The sequence below is a fragment of the Cucurbita pepo genome, chromosome 16 (genome assembly GCF_057944985.1).
Source record: "Cucurbita pepo subsp. pepo isolate OVF chromosome 16, ASM5794498v1, whole genome shotgun sequence".
Taxonomy (NCBI): Eukaryota; Viridiplantae; Streptophyta; class Magnoliopsida; order Cucurbitales; family Cucurbitaceae; genus Cucurbita; species Cucurbita pepo.
Genome location: NC_141813.1, coordinates 11,642,398 through 11,657,626, shown reverse-complemented (window position 1 = coordinate 11,657,626; position 15,229 = coordinate 11,642,398). Strand labels below are relative to the sequence as shown.

The following is a 15,229-nucleotide window of genomic DNA, read 5'->3' as shown; positions in this document are numbered from 1 at the left end:
GACAAAAATTATTTATTTAAACCCGATTAGTTCCGTAGTCCATTTCTTCCCGTTTCTTTTAACCTATATCCTAACACTCATTTATTTCTCATATACTTAAATCTATTAAATAAGCTTATTTTGAACGTTAAAAAATATTATTGAAATTTTTTAAAATCTATAGTATTTTTTAAATATGATAGTGTTTATATAACTCAATGACCTAACACAACAAAAATTTTTGAACCCAAAAGGTAAGGTTAGGTCGATGGCATTTTTTTTTTTTTTCCCCGAACCCCATTTGTAACAGCCCAGATCCACTACTAGCAGATATTGTTCTCTCTAGGCTTTTCCTTTCGGACTTTCCCTTAAGGCTTTAAAATGCATCTCCTAAGGGAAAGAGAACAAACCACTGTTTTATAAAGGGTGTGGAAACCTTCCCCTAGCAGACGCAATTTAAAGCCTTGCGAGGAAGCCCGAAAGGGAAAGCCCAAAGAGGACAATATTTGCTAGCGGTGGATCTGGGCCGTTACAAATGGTATCAGAGCCAGATACCGGAAGATGTGCCAGCCTTCTCGCTGTTCCCCGAAGGGGGGTAGACACGAGGCGGTGTGACAGTAAGGACGTTGGGGCTCAAAGGGGTGGATTTGGGGCGGTCCCACATCGATTGGAGGAAGGAAAGAGTGCCAGCGAGGACGCTAGGCCCCGAAGGGGGGTGGATTGTGATGTCCCACATTGGTTGGGGAGGAGAACAAACCACAATTTAGAAGGGTGTGGAAACTTTTCCATAGCAGACGCGTTTTAAAGCCCTGAGGTGAAGCACGAAAGGGAAAGCCCAAAGAGAACAACATCTGCTAGCGGTGGATCTGTGTCGTTACACCATCAGCCCGAAAATAAGGTTTACCGTTTAATTCAATCTAGCCTCATCCTACTTTATGCAATAAAATTAATTAGCATGGAATAAAGTGACAATCTAAATTGTTATGTATATATATAAATAAATAAATAAATGGTGAAATTGAAATGTTTTATTTTGTATTTTTAATAATTTATAAATAAATAAATAAAACAATTGGTTGGATATAAAAATGATATTTTTATTCATAAAAACTGGACTGTGGATTTAAATTGAACTAAGGAAAGCAAATTTTAATTTTAATTCTATTTTTTATTTATTGAAAATAGCAAAATTTTGACTAAATATCTTGCTTTAAAAAAAACATTTGACTCAATATTATATCATTTATTTGCTAAATACGTATTAATAACTGAATTTGCCGCAGATATTTTGTTTTTAACCTAGAAAAAATTATATCTCTCAAAAAAAAAAAAAAAAAAAAAAAAAAAACCTAGAAATTCTTGAAGCGGATTCGGGTTCATTTGGGGTTATTAGCGGTTAGTGTTCTCAATGTCCAACAATCGCCTGGCATTCGAACTCTCGATCTTCCAAATGTAAGCAAAGATTCACTTTTGATTTCTGGGTCCGATACGTTTTGTCCACGGATTTGGTTGATTCAATCGTTCCATACGGCCAAGCTGTTGTGCTTACTAGCTCTACTCCTTTTTTTTGTTGAGAATTTCGTTCCATTTGGTTCAGATATCATTGAAATCTAGGTTTGATTTTGCAAATTAGCTGGTGGACACGTTGCCTTCCACACCGCTTTAGCTCTGAAGTACCTTCATCACTGGTAAATAGTTGTGTGAAGATTTATGAATATGTAGTTTGATTTTATTTTGGATGTTTAAGTCTCCAAAGCTTCTACCATTGATTGGTGTTAGTAATATAGTTTTCTGAGGATTATGCACTGTATTTGAATGTCGTATGGAGCTTGCAGCCTCTCTTTACACTGTAATTTCCACTAGAAGAGTAGTGCCAGGTTCATGAATTCTGATATTTAATCTTACTGAGAGGGATTTTTCTGATGATCTCTACTCATCTGTTAGGAACATGTTCTCCATCTTTTGGTTGTCCCATCGAATTAGGATGATTCCGTTTGTTGGGACTTGTTCTGTTGTATGCCTGGTATTATTTCTTTGCTTTTCTTTTAATAAATGCACGATTTGTTAGTTTTTTTTTTTTAAGCTTTTGGTTGTCCCATTGATCAGAGCCTAGCAAGTCATGGTTCTCAGTTAGAGGGGTGATAAACTTGAACGTCGAAATCCTCAGGCTCCGGTTTTCCTGGAACTCGATATAATTCCCTGAACACGCTGTTTCCCTCATCCTTTTGAGAGCTAGTTTTTGTCCCCAAATAAGACTCCGCCAAAAGTAGGATGGGTCATTTCTTAATTTTCGACTGATGGATTTGGGTAATATCTTGTGGAAGTAGTTTGGATGCCAAGAGGTGTGGGTTGGTCTCCACACCAACTTCGCAAGTTAGGCTTTGTTGAATCATTCCATACCCCTGAATTTGAAATCTCCTTTTCCCACTCTATCCAATGCATTTTTCCTAGATTGTTCCCAGGATTCCCTCCAAAATATTGTAAAGGCCTCCGTTAATTCAGAACAGAATTGACTTGGCAGCTTGAAACAATTCAAGAGTTTCGCTTTCCAACTTTGGATAGATTTCCATATCCTTTCCTTTATATATTCAAGGTTTTCTCATTCTTTCTTTGAGAGAGGAACTGAAAACCCCAAATACTTATCAAGGTGAGTCTTTAGCTTTACCCCAAACAGCCTTTGGAGGCTGGTCTTTATATCGTTATTAACATTTGGCAACACGAATAATGCATACTATGTAAGGTTCACGCTCTGTCCAGATGCTCTTTCACACTCTTTAAGGATTGAGATAATGGCAAAACTTTCAGGTGTTGAGATCTTGAAGGAAAATAGACTATCGTCCGCACAAGAAAAAGGCGAGAGATGGGGAGGCCAGTCTAGACATATAAATTCTGCTAATGGTTCTCCTGATTGTAGCTTCTTGTAGCATCAATGACAAATCCTCAAAACATAACAGGAAAAGTTAGGGTGATAGAGAGTCACCTTGTTGGATTTCTTTGTTTGGATATATACATCCCTTTGCTTTTCTATATATAAGGATTGAGCCTTTTACTAATGAGATGCAATCCATTATTCTACCCAACAATACATATATCCCATTCTTCTCATTATTGCTTCTAAACTACATAAAATTGCAAAGAAACTTAGTCACTGGCAAAAGAAAGCACAAATGCTCCTTTTACTACATTTTCCAAGTCTATCTTACAAAGATAACATACATGGCTTTATATAGCCTCCAAAATAAAACCCTTGACTTTTCATTAGGCATTTCAAGAGTTGTAACATTCATACTTTTATGGTCATAATTAACCACTATGTAATTGTAATAAATAAAAAGTCCTAAAATGCATTAATAAAACATCATAACTCTAAATTATGATCCACCCAAAATTTATAACCATAAAACTTGATTCTTCTTCAATTTGGCATGAATTGAAATATCTTTTAATAATTTTGACAACATTTTCTTCACATTTTCATTGAAGTATATTGTATGATTGATGTCTCTTGGTTCATATTATCTGGTCGAATCAAATTAGTTGGGTACATATAAGGGAGGCTTGTTTTCCATTCATTTCCTCATTCAGTCTCAACTTCATATGCCCCATTACTTGCTCAATGTCATATGCAAAAGGGAAAGAGGATTTAAAAGTAGATTGGAAGTGTTGGATGATAGTGCCTTCAATGCCAACATCATCCTCTTTACCAAGTGCTTGTCTCATCATAGATTGTTGTTATCTCATTTTTCTTTTGTTGCATGTTAGCTTTAGTATGAAATCATTTTGTTCCTTCTTGTCTCCCCAACATAACCAAGTCGCATATTCTGTTCCCCGCCATTTTTTATCTTTGATTTTGCTGTGGGAAATATGATTCTACGCTTCCTATCTTTCACAATACAAATTGGGAATTCTATCAACCATAGTTTTTTTTGTCAGATTCTGATCTTAATTACGATACTCATTGACAAATTCCCACCTTTTTGTGGCATTAGAATTGTGTTTGCTGTTAAGGAATTTTGGGTATTTATCCTCTTTTCTTCTTCCAAATACTTGCTACATTTTTTTAGTCCAAGTTCTTGTTTGTTGCTACATTTTGTGTAAAGAGCGTTGCCTAATTTTATTCCATCTTTGCCTGTTTGCTTGGTTGAGTTGCTTATGGGAAAATCATTGCCCACGTTGTTTCCATGTAGGTGTTGCCTGCTGTTTTGGCTGATGATCATTTTCGTTGTTAGCGAAAGCTTACATAGGCAAGAAAATTGTCGCGCATTTACTTTGGCAACCAAGAAAATCTGAAGGTAAGACCCAAACTGTTTATTCTACCGTTCTCCTTAACTCTATTCCCCTGTTTCTCTGATTGAGGATAGTGGCTTGGCTGTCTTGTTGAAGTTGCCACCTTCAAGTGTCCATGCCTTGTAATACGAGGCCTTGTTTTACCTAATTCTATTCCCCCGTTTCTCTAGTTGTGGATAGTGGGTTGGTGGTGTTCTTAAAGGTGCCGCAACCTTTTGGTGTCCATGCCTTGTAATACGAGATCTGTCATAAAGTTTGTATTTGCTTTGGTCTCCAAAGGAGGACCCCCCCGGTGTGTCACTTTTCTCTTTAATATGTAGATAAACAAAATAATATTACTATGTTAATATTTTGTCCCGCTATGATGGGTGTACTTATTTTTTCGTTCTTCCTTTCTTTCACCCATCAAATTTATTTGATATTTTACTATATTAGGTATCAAGAAACTTGTAGAAGAATATTTTAATATTAGATAGACGTGACCCAAATTCAAACTTACAGACCTATAGGACATCTGGTGTATGATTTGCTCCTTTGCTAGATTAGGTTTTTATCAATTAATAAGTGCTTCATATGATAGACCCCAAGTCACCACATTGCATACACATAAGAGAAAAAGGAAGGTAGGGGAACCGAGGGATACAGTAGTTGAGGAATGAGGAATATGATTATGCAATTTGGTGGGCTGCATGTGGTGATTCTGCGGGACCCATTTGATTTGATTAGTTAGATGTGTTGTTCGAAAGTCGTTAGAGAGGCCCTATAAGGTCATTTATGTCAGAGCGAAGGTTTTCCTTTTGCGTTTGGCTGAATTGTAGCTCCTGTTGAGCATTATGGAAAGGGGGACTGTCAAAAATAGTCAGTACGTAATTCGAGCTCTACCACATTACTTCTCATTTCTATACTTGTATATCACTTGAACTTATGTTATTCAGTAAGTGGAATGTTGATATGAAATAACAGAGAGTAAATGATGCTGAAGTGATTTGTGTTTACCTTCTGTGCTAATACTACGTAAGTCACTTAGACCAAAAATTTGATTGGTGAAGTTGAAGGAATCCCAGTATGCTTTCAAAAGTTAGAAGCAATGAACTTCTCCACAAGACAGAATATAGCATTTTAGATTATGAAAGGTAGTATACTTGATGTTTGATGAGTCGTTTTGTTTTAGAAAATTCGAGCTTTGATAACCTTGGATAGGCAAGACAAGTCATGAGTTTGAATTTTATTTAGTGTAGTTCGTTGACACGATTAATGTTTTCTTTTTCCTCCTCTATTGAAAAAATCCATCCTTAAGTTGAAGTTTATGTAATGGCATAGTAGGTCATGGCTGAGAAGAAAATTATAGCTATTTGTCAATCAGGCGGTGAATTTGAGACTGGTAGAGATGGCATGCTTTTATACCATGGAGGAGATGCCCATGCTATTGATGTGGATGATAAAATGAAGTTTAATGAGTTCAAGGTGGAAGTAGCCGAAATGTTTAATTGTGATATGGACACTATGTCGATCAAATACTTTCTCCCTGGCAACAGGAAGACTCTCATTTCACTCTCCAATGACAAGGATCTAAAGCGCATGTTAAAGTTTCATGGAGATTCTGCCACTGTTGATATTTTTGTAATCATGGAAGAAGTTATGGCTCCCAACATCTCAAATTTGCCTGCCAGTAGGTAGTCTACTTGATGTCTGAGCTTTTTATTTTTAATGTTTGTTTTTTTGTTTGTTTTTCTGTTTGTTTTTCATTTTCTAATAATTAAAGTGTTGAGACTGTTTCAGCTTCGGGAGTTTGTGCTAAGCATAAAACTATTGTCATTTTGTATTTCCTAGGTCAAGTAGAACGACTTTGTCAGAAACAGTGGTACCGGTTGATGGTACCCCATTGGCTGTCGTCCATGGTATTGGGGATGATAATACCGAGTCTGATATCCCGCTTGATGGTGCACTGGATGTTGTGGATGACACAAACCCTTTAGTTACCCACATTGATATAGCAGGTGACATCACACCAATTCTTCCTCTTCTTGGTTCAAGTGATGACAAGAATGGCAAAGGTGCACAGCAGTGGCAGAATACCATTACTGGGGTGGGTCAACGATTTAGCAGTGTTCATGAGTTTCGGGAATCACTTCGTAAATATGCCATTGCACATCAATTTGCATTCAGGTACAAGAAAAATGATAGTCATCGGGTGACTGTTAAATGCAAGGCTGAATGTTGCCCTTGGCGGATTCATGCATCGAGATTATCAACCACTCCATTAATATGTATTAAGAAGATGAATTCCACACATACTTGTGAAGGAGCAGTTGCGACTACAGGTCACCAGGCTACAAGGAGTTGGGTGGCAAGTATTGTTAGGGAGAAGTTAAAAGTTTTCCCAAATTACAAACCAAAAGATATTGTTCATGACATCAAACAGGAATATGGAATACAATTAAACTACTTTCAGGCCTGGCGTGGGAAAGAAATAGCAAAGGAGCAGCTTCAGGGCTCATATAAAGAAGCATATAATCAGTTACCTTTTTTATGTGAAAAAATAATGGATACGAATCCTGGTAGCCTTGCCACCTGCGACACTAAAGAAGACTCGAGCTTTCACCGTCTCTTTGTCTCGTTCCATGCTTCATTAGGTGGTTTCCAACAGGGTTGCCGTCCTCTTATTTTCCTCGACAGCATTCCTTTAAAGTCAAAATATCAAGGAACATTATTGGCTGCAACAGCTGCAGATGGAGATGATGGTTTTTTTCCTGTTGCTTTTTCCGTAGTAGATACAGAAAGTGATGATAACTGGGGCTGGTTTCTTTTACAATTGAAATCAGCGTTGTCAACATCTTGTCCTATAACGTTCGTGGCAGATAGACAGAAAGGTTTAACTGTTTCAATTGCGAGTATATTCAAGGGCTCGTTTCATGGTTATTGCCTAAGGTACTTGACTGAACAACTTATAAGAGACTTGAAAGGACAATTTTCTCATGAGGTGAAGCGGCTCATAGTTGAGGACTTCTATGCTGCTGCTTATGCACCTAAACCGGAAAATTTTCAGAGGTGCGTTGAAAGCATTAAAAGCATATCACTAGAAGCTTACAATTGGATCCTACAAAGTGAACCCCAGAATTGGGCCAATGCATTCTTCGAGGGTGCTAGGTATAACCACATGACATCAAACTTCGGAGAGATGTTCTATAGTTGGGTATCAGAGGCACATGAATTGCCCATCACGCAGATGGTTGACGTGATTAGGGTTAAGATAATGGAATTGATCTATACACGGCGGGCAGATTCTGATCAATGGTTGACGCGGCTAACCCCATCCATGGAGGAAAAGTTGGAAAAGGATGGCCATAAGGCTCATACCCTTCAAGTGCTAATAATATCTGCGGGCAACACATTTGAAGTTCGGGGTGACTCAATTGAAGTTGTTGATGTTGACCACTGGGATTGTACGTGTAAGGGGTGGCAACTTACTGGATTGCCATGTAGTCATGCAATTGCAGTCCTTGAATGCCTTGCTCGTAGCCCTTATGATTTTTGCTCCAGATATTTCACAGCTGAAAGCTACAGATTAACATATTCAGAGTCGGTGCATCCTGTTCCTCAAGTCGACTTGCCCATACAGAAAAGATCTCTACAGGCCTCAGTTACTGTAACTCCTCCTCCTACACGTCGTCCACCTGGTCGACCTACATCAAAACGATATGGATCCCCAGAGGTGATGAAACGTCAACTTCAATGCAGCAGATGCAAGGGGCTCGGGCACAACAAGTCAACCTGCAAAGAATTACTGCAGAGTGTTTGATATTGTAAGAACAACTTTCTTGTGTATACTTCAAACGTCTTTATTTACATAAAATAACGTTCATGATTGTATTTGGATTTAGGCATGAATGCATCAGTCAATAGCAATGTATGATTAGTTGAGGTGCATATAAGCTGAACCAAACACTCATGGATATAATAGCAATAATAATAATAATAATAACACATAGTATGTATGATTTCTACAACTAATAAACTATATACAATGGAGCCAAGACTCCCTTTCACGGTAGAATTGGTTTCTGCAGTCCTGTTTCTTGTATTTTCGTACTACTGTATGCATCCTGGACTTTACTTTTTCCTGGTCCAACTATGCATCACATTTAGATTCTTCATTTCATATAGACCAACTTGTAATCTGAACAACTTTCACTTTTAGGAGACAATAGACTTGTACCCGGATAAGTTTGAGTTAGGGTGGTTATGTCGGTTTTGTAAGTCGGGGCGTCTGTCAACCTGTTTATATGACTAACTGGATACAAGTCTTGTTTGATGTTTTTCTTAAATAGGATTGTGAAAGACAGAAGGACCAAAAGTTCCCATTGTATAAAGGACTACGTCGAAACATATACTTCTACCTCTACTTATTTGCTTCCGTTGACTGATATGTCGAACCAGTCACCCGATGTCGTAAATGGTAGTCTCTTTCTCTCTCTCTCTCTCTCACTCTCTCATTTGATGTTTCCTTTTTAGATGTTTTGCTAATTTTTGCTACAATGATAACAATAATTTTAGGAAGCCAATGAAAATAGTAGGTTGTTTGAATGGCCTCACTGAGTTGTAGACATGAAGCAAATATGTTGCATTTTACTCTCATCTGATCTCCAGTATTTGTACCTCTCTCCCCCCTTCCCTCTCCGCTCAGAAGAAGGAAGGGAGTTGGGAAATCCTTGTGTTCATCTATAATTGTCAAAGAATGGATGGCGGTTCCATTCTTTTCCTGCTTTAGAGGGAAAATTGTTTACACAAAAAGTTATTACTTTCGAAAGTCGTCCAAACTCGATCATATTTGTAGATATTGTTATGATAATGGCCTCCGAGTTGTTACGTTGCATATAGGTAGAGTTGTCAAATTTTCCCGCCATAGATGTTATAAACAAGTCAGTTGGGGAATTCTTTTTCCCTCTTTTTTACTTTTCGAAGTGTGATTTAGCATTTTTACTTTTCGAAGTGTGATTTAGCATTTTTACTTTTCGAAGTGAGATTTAGCAAGATCTGTAATGTTAAATGACTTCGAGAGAAAAGTCGAAGTAATTGTGAATTTCTCTATACACCTCTAAAATGTCGACAACTGCTTATGTCTATTGACCAATGTTGTCGACCACCATCCACCTCCAACGATTGGGGATTGGTGCCTGTTAATCAGGACTGAAGCCAATGGATCGCTAAAGTGGTTGTTAGTCACCATTTGCCGGCCAATGGTTCTCATTCTCGGTCATTGACAACCAAGAACCAATAGCTTGTGACTGGAGACCAACAACCAACAACACCTTTGGCATCAACTGGTTCGAGGACTACCGATCGACAATCGACACACCCATTTCCGACTACACTGACCTCCACCCACAATCGACAACTAGGACCGAGGGCAGGTAACCAGCAATCAGCAAACAACGATCTCAATTGCTAATCACCGATCTTTGTTCTCTAATTCCTAGTCTCGATTGTTAGTATACTCATTGTCATCGTAATTACTAGAGCATTCTAAACACACTTGTATTTTTCCAATTATACTTTGTTCATATTGATTAAGATTAACATTGGATTGAAGATGCAGTATATGTATTGAGTTGAGACTAGACTTTTCAGAAGAGGAATGGCATTTACTTTACGTAGATCGTAAGAAAACTTCAAGAAATTCCCTTTTTCTTTTCCATATTATTCTGTTCTTGTAAATCAACAAAAAGCTATAAAATTCCAAAAAAAAAAAAAAAAAAAAAAAAAAATCCCATTCACGAAGGCTTTAAAAGCGGTGAAGAATTGCAGAATTTGAGGCGATGAACAAAACGACATGGGAAGGAAATCTGCAAAGGATTTGATTGACGCATTGTATTGTGGAAACTTTGTATCTTCTTTGTGCCCTAACTTTGGGTATCAACAAATTGCGCCGAGACTAGAGGAACAAGAACAGCAGAATATGATTTTGGAATATTCTGATTCTGATTCTGATTCCCATTTATTGTATCCACCCGCCTTGAATCAAGTAAATATAGACGAGTTAAAAGAAACATGTTAAAAAGTTTTTACTTTCGAAGTAGGTGAGATCTTGCATCGGTTGGATTGGAGATAGAAACGAATCATTTCTTGTAAAAATGTGGATGTGGAAACCTCTCTCGTTTTAAACCTTTAAAAGGAAAGTCCATAAGAGAAATCTTAAATTTAAGAACAATATCTATCCCCTTGCAGTGGACTTAGATTATTACAATATATGTTAAGATTACAAGAAAATACACGAGTTTAAGCTGTTATTTATAGACATACAACATTTAGAACATCTTCTACTATCCGCTAAGAAATACTAATCAAATTCTTGTATTAAGATATAATATTTAGATAATATATTATAACAATGAGTTATGGAATATATCTTAGATATTTCGTTAATATTTTGGTATATTTTATTTTATTCTCAAAATTCAGTTAGTTTATATTTTTCTCTTATTTATAGGTATTAGTTTGTTACTTGTATCCTATTTAAATGGTGTGAATATTGGGAATACTATCTCCATTCATACGAGGTATTCCGGGGAAGCCTAAAACAAACCCGATATGATTCTACACTTGACGGAGTATTTAATGATGCGTTTGTAATATCCTACATGTAGGACCCAAAAAGGAATGCGCTACGCCCGACTCCGTGAAAATTTTAACTTTGATTAAATGTTGAATAAGAATGATGACATTTTATAAGAAACCTAATTATATTTAGCTTATAATAAAATAAAATGTGATTAACGTGTGATGTAAAGTAAATGATTTGTAATTAATTTCATAATCACAACAAAACCCTTGAAAAACGTATCAGTAGTTTGGAGTACAAGAAACCTGAAGAATATGTCGGATGCTAAAATAAATATATATATTTTTTTTATTTTTTTCCCCACTGATAATTATTAAATAATTGCCACCTGTACATTTATTGAGTGGGTTAGAATCTACCCTCTTTTTGCCACGTCAACCTTATAAATTATTTTTCGTTTCCCTCTCCAATTGATGTGTGATCTCACACGTTTAAATTAGATAAGCAGAAATACATAGTTCAACTGATTGTCAATGTCTCGAGCCATAGAGTAAAGAGTTCAGTGGTTGTTGGAGCAATTTGAACGTGGGATTTTTTGTTAGAGTTATGATTGATATCAAAACCTATGTAGACTATAGGTTATGTCGTTGTCAAGGCTTTTGAGGTAGAGTTGTAATAAGTTCAAGAGAAGTTTGCTGATCGACATCGAGTGGTTTCCTGGTTTAAGTACAAAAGGAGATTTGTATTAATTAAAGGAGCCACGTTCACCATATACCTTACAGTGAGTACATCGAGGATCTTGTATAATTTAAATATTATCAAATTAATTAAATAGGGGAAACTAGACCACCCGAACATTTTAAACGTTTAAAATTAAAATATATTAGAAATAAATCGATTACAATTTTAATTAAGACCATATTTAAGATCTAACAAGAAAAAAAAATATTTATAAATTAAAATTAAATTGGGTCCCACGTTAAAAAGAAAATAGGGGTTGGTTAATGGTTAGGTGGTGAGGATATGTGTTATAAGATTTTAAAAATAAAATTAAGTATTCATAGTGATGAGAAAGAGAGGGGGGCTGTTTGGGGAATTGAAAAAGCTATACCTATCATGAATAGTGATAGCGAGTTCGCCAGCTTAATGAAAAGGGGTCTGTTTGTGTGTCGGTTATCCCTAAAACTGTCGCGACAGCTCAGCTTTGCCACTAACCGACATTTCCCAAGCCCCAAACACAACCTAAAACCCTCTTTTTTTTTCCTTCTTCATTTTTTTTTTATTATTAATTACATCATTTTATCATTACTCATATTTTCTATTTTTCTTAATTTCATTTTAATTTCAATAAATACTTTTAAATACTTTACAATTTTGTCCTCAATTCAAATATTTTAAATACTTTTAATTACGTCTATAAATTCTAAATTTTAACCATTTATATCGCTTAAAATAAATTATAATTATAAAGTGTGATCTGATGTTGGTTGGAGAGAGAAACAAAACATGTTTAGGTGTGGAAATTTAATATCTCACAACGATTGGAGAGAGTAACGAGTGCCAACGAGGATACCGGGCCCAAAAGCCAGAGAGTGCCAACGAGAATGTTGGGCTCTAAAGGGAGGTGGATTGTGAGATCACATATCAATTCGAAAGAGGAACAAATCATTTTTTTGTAAGAGTGTGGAAATCTCACCCCGAAGGGAGTGAGTTATGAGATCTCATATTGATTGGAGAGGGGTACTATGCGTGTTAAAAACCTTGAGGGGAAGCTTGAATGAGAAAGAAAGCTAAAAAAAAGACCATATTTGCTACTGGTGGGGTTAGGTTATTACAAAACATCTTCTTGGTAGGCACGTTTTAAAATCATGAGACAGATAACAATATATAACGGATCAAAGTGGACAATATCTAAAATGGTAGGCTTGAGCAGCAAACAATATCTACTAATGATAGACTTACAAAAATACCAAGGTACTAAAAGAACAGTAACGTGCTTGTAAATAGTTAGAAGGAAAGACAATCTATAAGATAAGACGTGGGAGACAGAAGCAAAGTGGGGAGTGGCGTGTAAATTAGGAGCATAACACAAGGCTCAATGCTACAATTTTCAAAAACAATACCCCAAAAATCCTGCCTTAACATATGCCTCATTCTCCACACTCAGGCTAACGCCACTTCCTTTGACCATCAACATCATACATCACTCCCTTTTATATCACCCTTTTTTCAACTTCTGCCAACTTCATTTTCAAACAAACTTTGGCTAATTGGTCACTTTAATTTTAAATATTCACCCATTATTTTAATTTTATGTTGATTTGTACATCTATATGGGTTCAAATTAAATGTAAATATTATTTTTTTTTTAATTACATAATAATAATAATAATAATAATAATAATAATAATAATAATAATGTTAAAAGTTTGGTGGAAATTAAAATAAATTCTTTTGGACTATGAATAGGTTGGATTCTTTAGAGATTTTTGTCATTTCCATATTTGACTTTATAATATATACATACACCAAATGTGTTTAAAAGCCACAAATCATGATTTTTTTTTTTTTTTTCTTCTAATTTCAATAAGTAATGAATATCTAAACAAATAAAAAAAAAAGGAAAATGCACCGAATTTTTATTACTTTCAAATATTTCATGATTATTATTATTTTTTTAATACTAGAAGTTTCTATGAAAATGTAATTTGTTGGTATAGATATAGATGGTAACTTTCATTTCTTTTAAGGCTTTTTAGTAATTTATCTTCAGGATCACTATTGATGTGGTCTGGATTAATTTATATATCCCTCATTTAATTGAATGTGAGAAAATAATATATTTTAGATGTATTTACGAAAATAGTATAATTCAAATATGGTATGAAATATCATTAAAATGTTATATTTGATAAAACAAAATATATAATTCTATAATGTTTTTTAAAGTATACATTAAACTTATGGCATGTGAAATTTCTATATTTTAGCATAATTAATAATTTGTTATATAGTTAGTTTAATTTAATTTTTTTTATAATATAATCTTTTTATAGGTGAAATTTTGAGTTATCTAAATTAATTAAACTATATTCTAGTGCACATGTAATATATATATATATTTATGGTCAGAAAATGAGTAAAAAATAAAAAAGAAAATAAAAAGAGAAAAGGTGGGTCCCACTGCATAATATTAATATTTTATGAATTTTTATTTCTTTATTGGGAAGGTGAACTAAAGCTACGGTACCCACCGCGCCTCCTCATCTTTCCGTTTCACATTTTTGGATAAATCATATTAACATTAAAAACAAAATCAATCCGAATTTAATATAATTTACTCCCATTAAAAAACCTTCCAAATAATCAAATATTGCTAAATTATATATATATATATATATATATATATATATATATATATAAATACCTCGAACTTTTGTATTTTATTTTCAAATTTTTAATAATATATTTGGATTAAAAAAATGTTCTATTAGCTTGGGAGGTAAATTGTTAAAATTCTCATGAACTTTATAAAAAATTTTAAAAAGTAATATATATATATATATATATATATATATATATATATATATATATATATAATTTACTCTAAAATAAGCAAGGTTATAAATAGTGGTATTAATAATTGCTTCGAACAACAACCACAATTTAATATTATATATTCCCAAATCACATTTTTATTTTTCTTATTTTGGAAGATTTTCTTTTTATAAAAAAAAATATATCTCAAATTTAATTAACCCAAACAGTTAATTATCGAGATATATAAAGATAAATTGGGTGGAGTTGAATAAATCTTTTGGATTAACCTGATTGGTTGGATCAGTGACGTGAACAACTTTCACAACCCAACTTAATTCGACTTTTTCTGTTTTTTTTGTTTAGTTGGATTATTATTTTTTTAATTATTAATATATATATATTTATAATACAGTTACATTAATAACTAAAATGTAACGGTAGAGTTAACCAAATACTCGTCAAATTTACCAATCTATTAGTACCACTAAATTTAGGGCATGGCTCTGATACCATGTTAGACTAACACAACTTTCCACAATGTATGATATTGTCCACTCTGAGTATAAGTTTTGGGTTTCCCCAAAAAGCCTCACACCAATGGAGTTAGTATTCCTCACTTATAAAGCCATGATCATTCCCTGGACTTTCATCATCCAACAATCAGATCATATGAACGGCTCAATGATAAATTAAAAAAAAAAAACAAAATTATAGTTAAAACTAAAACAAAACTAAAAGCAAGTAAATTAATAGCAAAATTAAAGAGGCAATTATGATCTCCTCTTTGCTATATATACACCCATTTCCCCCCGTCTTGTTACTCACACACACGCGCTCTCTCTCTCTCTCTCTTCCTCTGCTCCA

At 34.6% G+C, this 15,229-nt stretch overlaps 1 protein-coding gene across 14 annotated transcripts; it reads left to right on the top strand.

Annotated features, from left to right (window-relative positions):
* The first annotated feature begins 1,290 nt into the window (after positions 1-1,290).
* Positions 1,291-10,272, top strand: LOC111777317 (uncharacterized). Of its 14 annotated transcripts, XR_015412062.1 has the most exons (7): positions 1,319-1,667; positions 4,167-4,271; positions 5,590-5,939; positions 6,097-8,069; positions 8,595-8,722; positions 9,839-9,924; positions 10,046-10,272. XR_015412062.1 is itself a non-coding variant. In XM_087118359.1 (6 exons), exons 4-5 carry the CDS (start codon positions 5,593-5,595, stop codon positions 8,063-8,065), a joined length of 2,316 nt encoding a protein of 771 aa, XP_086974485.1. In that variant the 5' UTR covers positions 1,291-1,431; positions 4,167-4,271; positions 4,437-4,558; positions 5,590-5,592; the 3' UTR covers positions 8,066-8,069; positions 8,595-9,218. The 14 variants fall into 14 exon arrangements, 11 of the variants coding, with proteins under 11 accessions (XP_086974485.1, XP_086974489.1, XP_086974488.1 ...); XM_087118359.1 differs by lacking the exons at positions 9,839-9,924; positions 10,046-10,272 and adding an exon at positions 4,437-4,558 and having other exon boundaries at positions 1,291-1,431; positions 8,595-9,218; XM_023656851.2 differs by lacking the exons at positions 9,839-9,924; positions 10,046-10,272 and having other exon boundaries at positions 1,302-1,431; positions 1,577-1,667; positions 8,595-9,218.
* Positions 10,273-15,229: the final 4,957 nt, after the last annotated feature.

Coding starts and splice junctions, on each gene's coding strand:
- LOC111777317 (XM_023656854.2), top strand. CDS start 5,593: ATGGCTGAGAAGAAAATTATAGCTATTTGTCAATCAGGCGGTGAATTT. Junction 5,940..6,096: donor TCAAATTTGCCTGCCAGTAG/GTAGTCTACTTG, acceptor TGTATTTCCTAG/GTCAAGTAGAACGACTTTGT.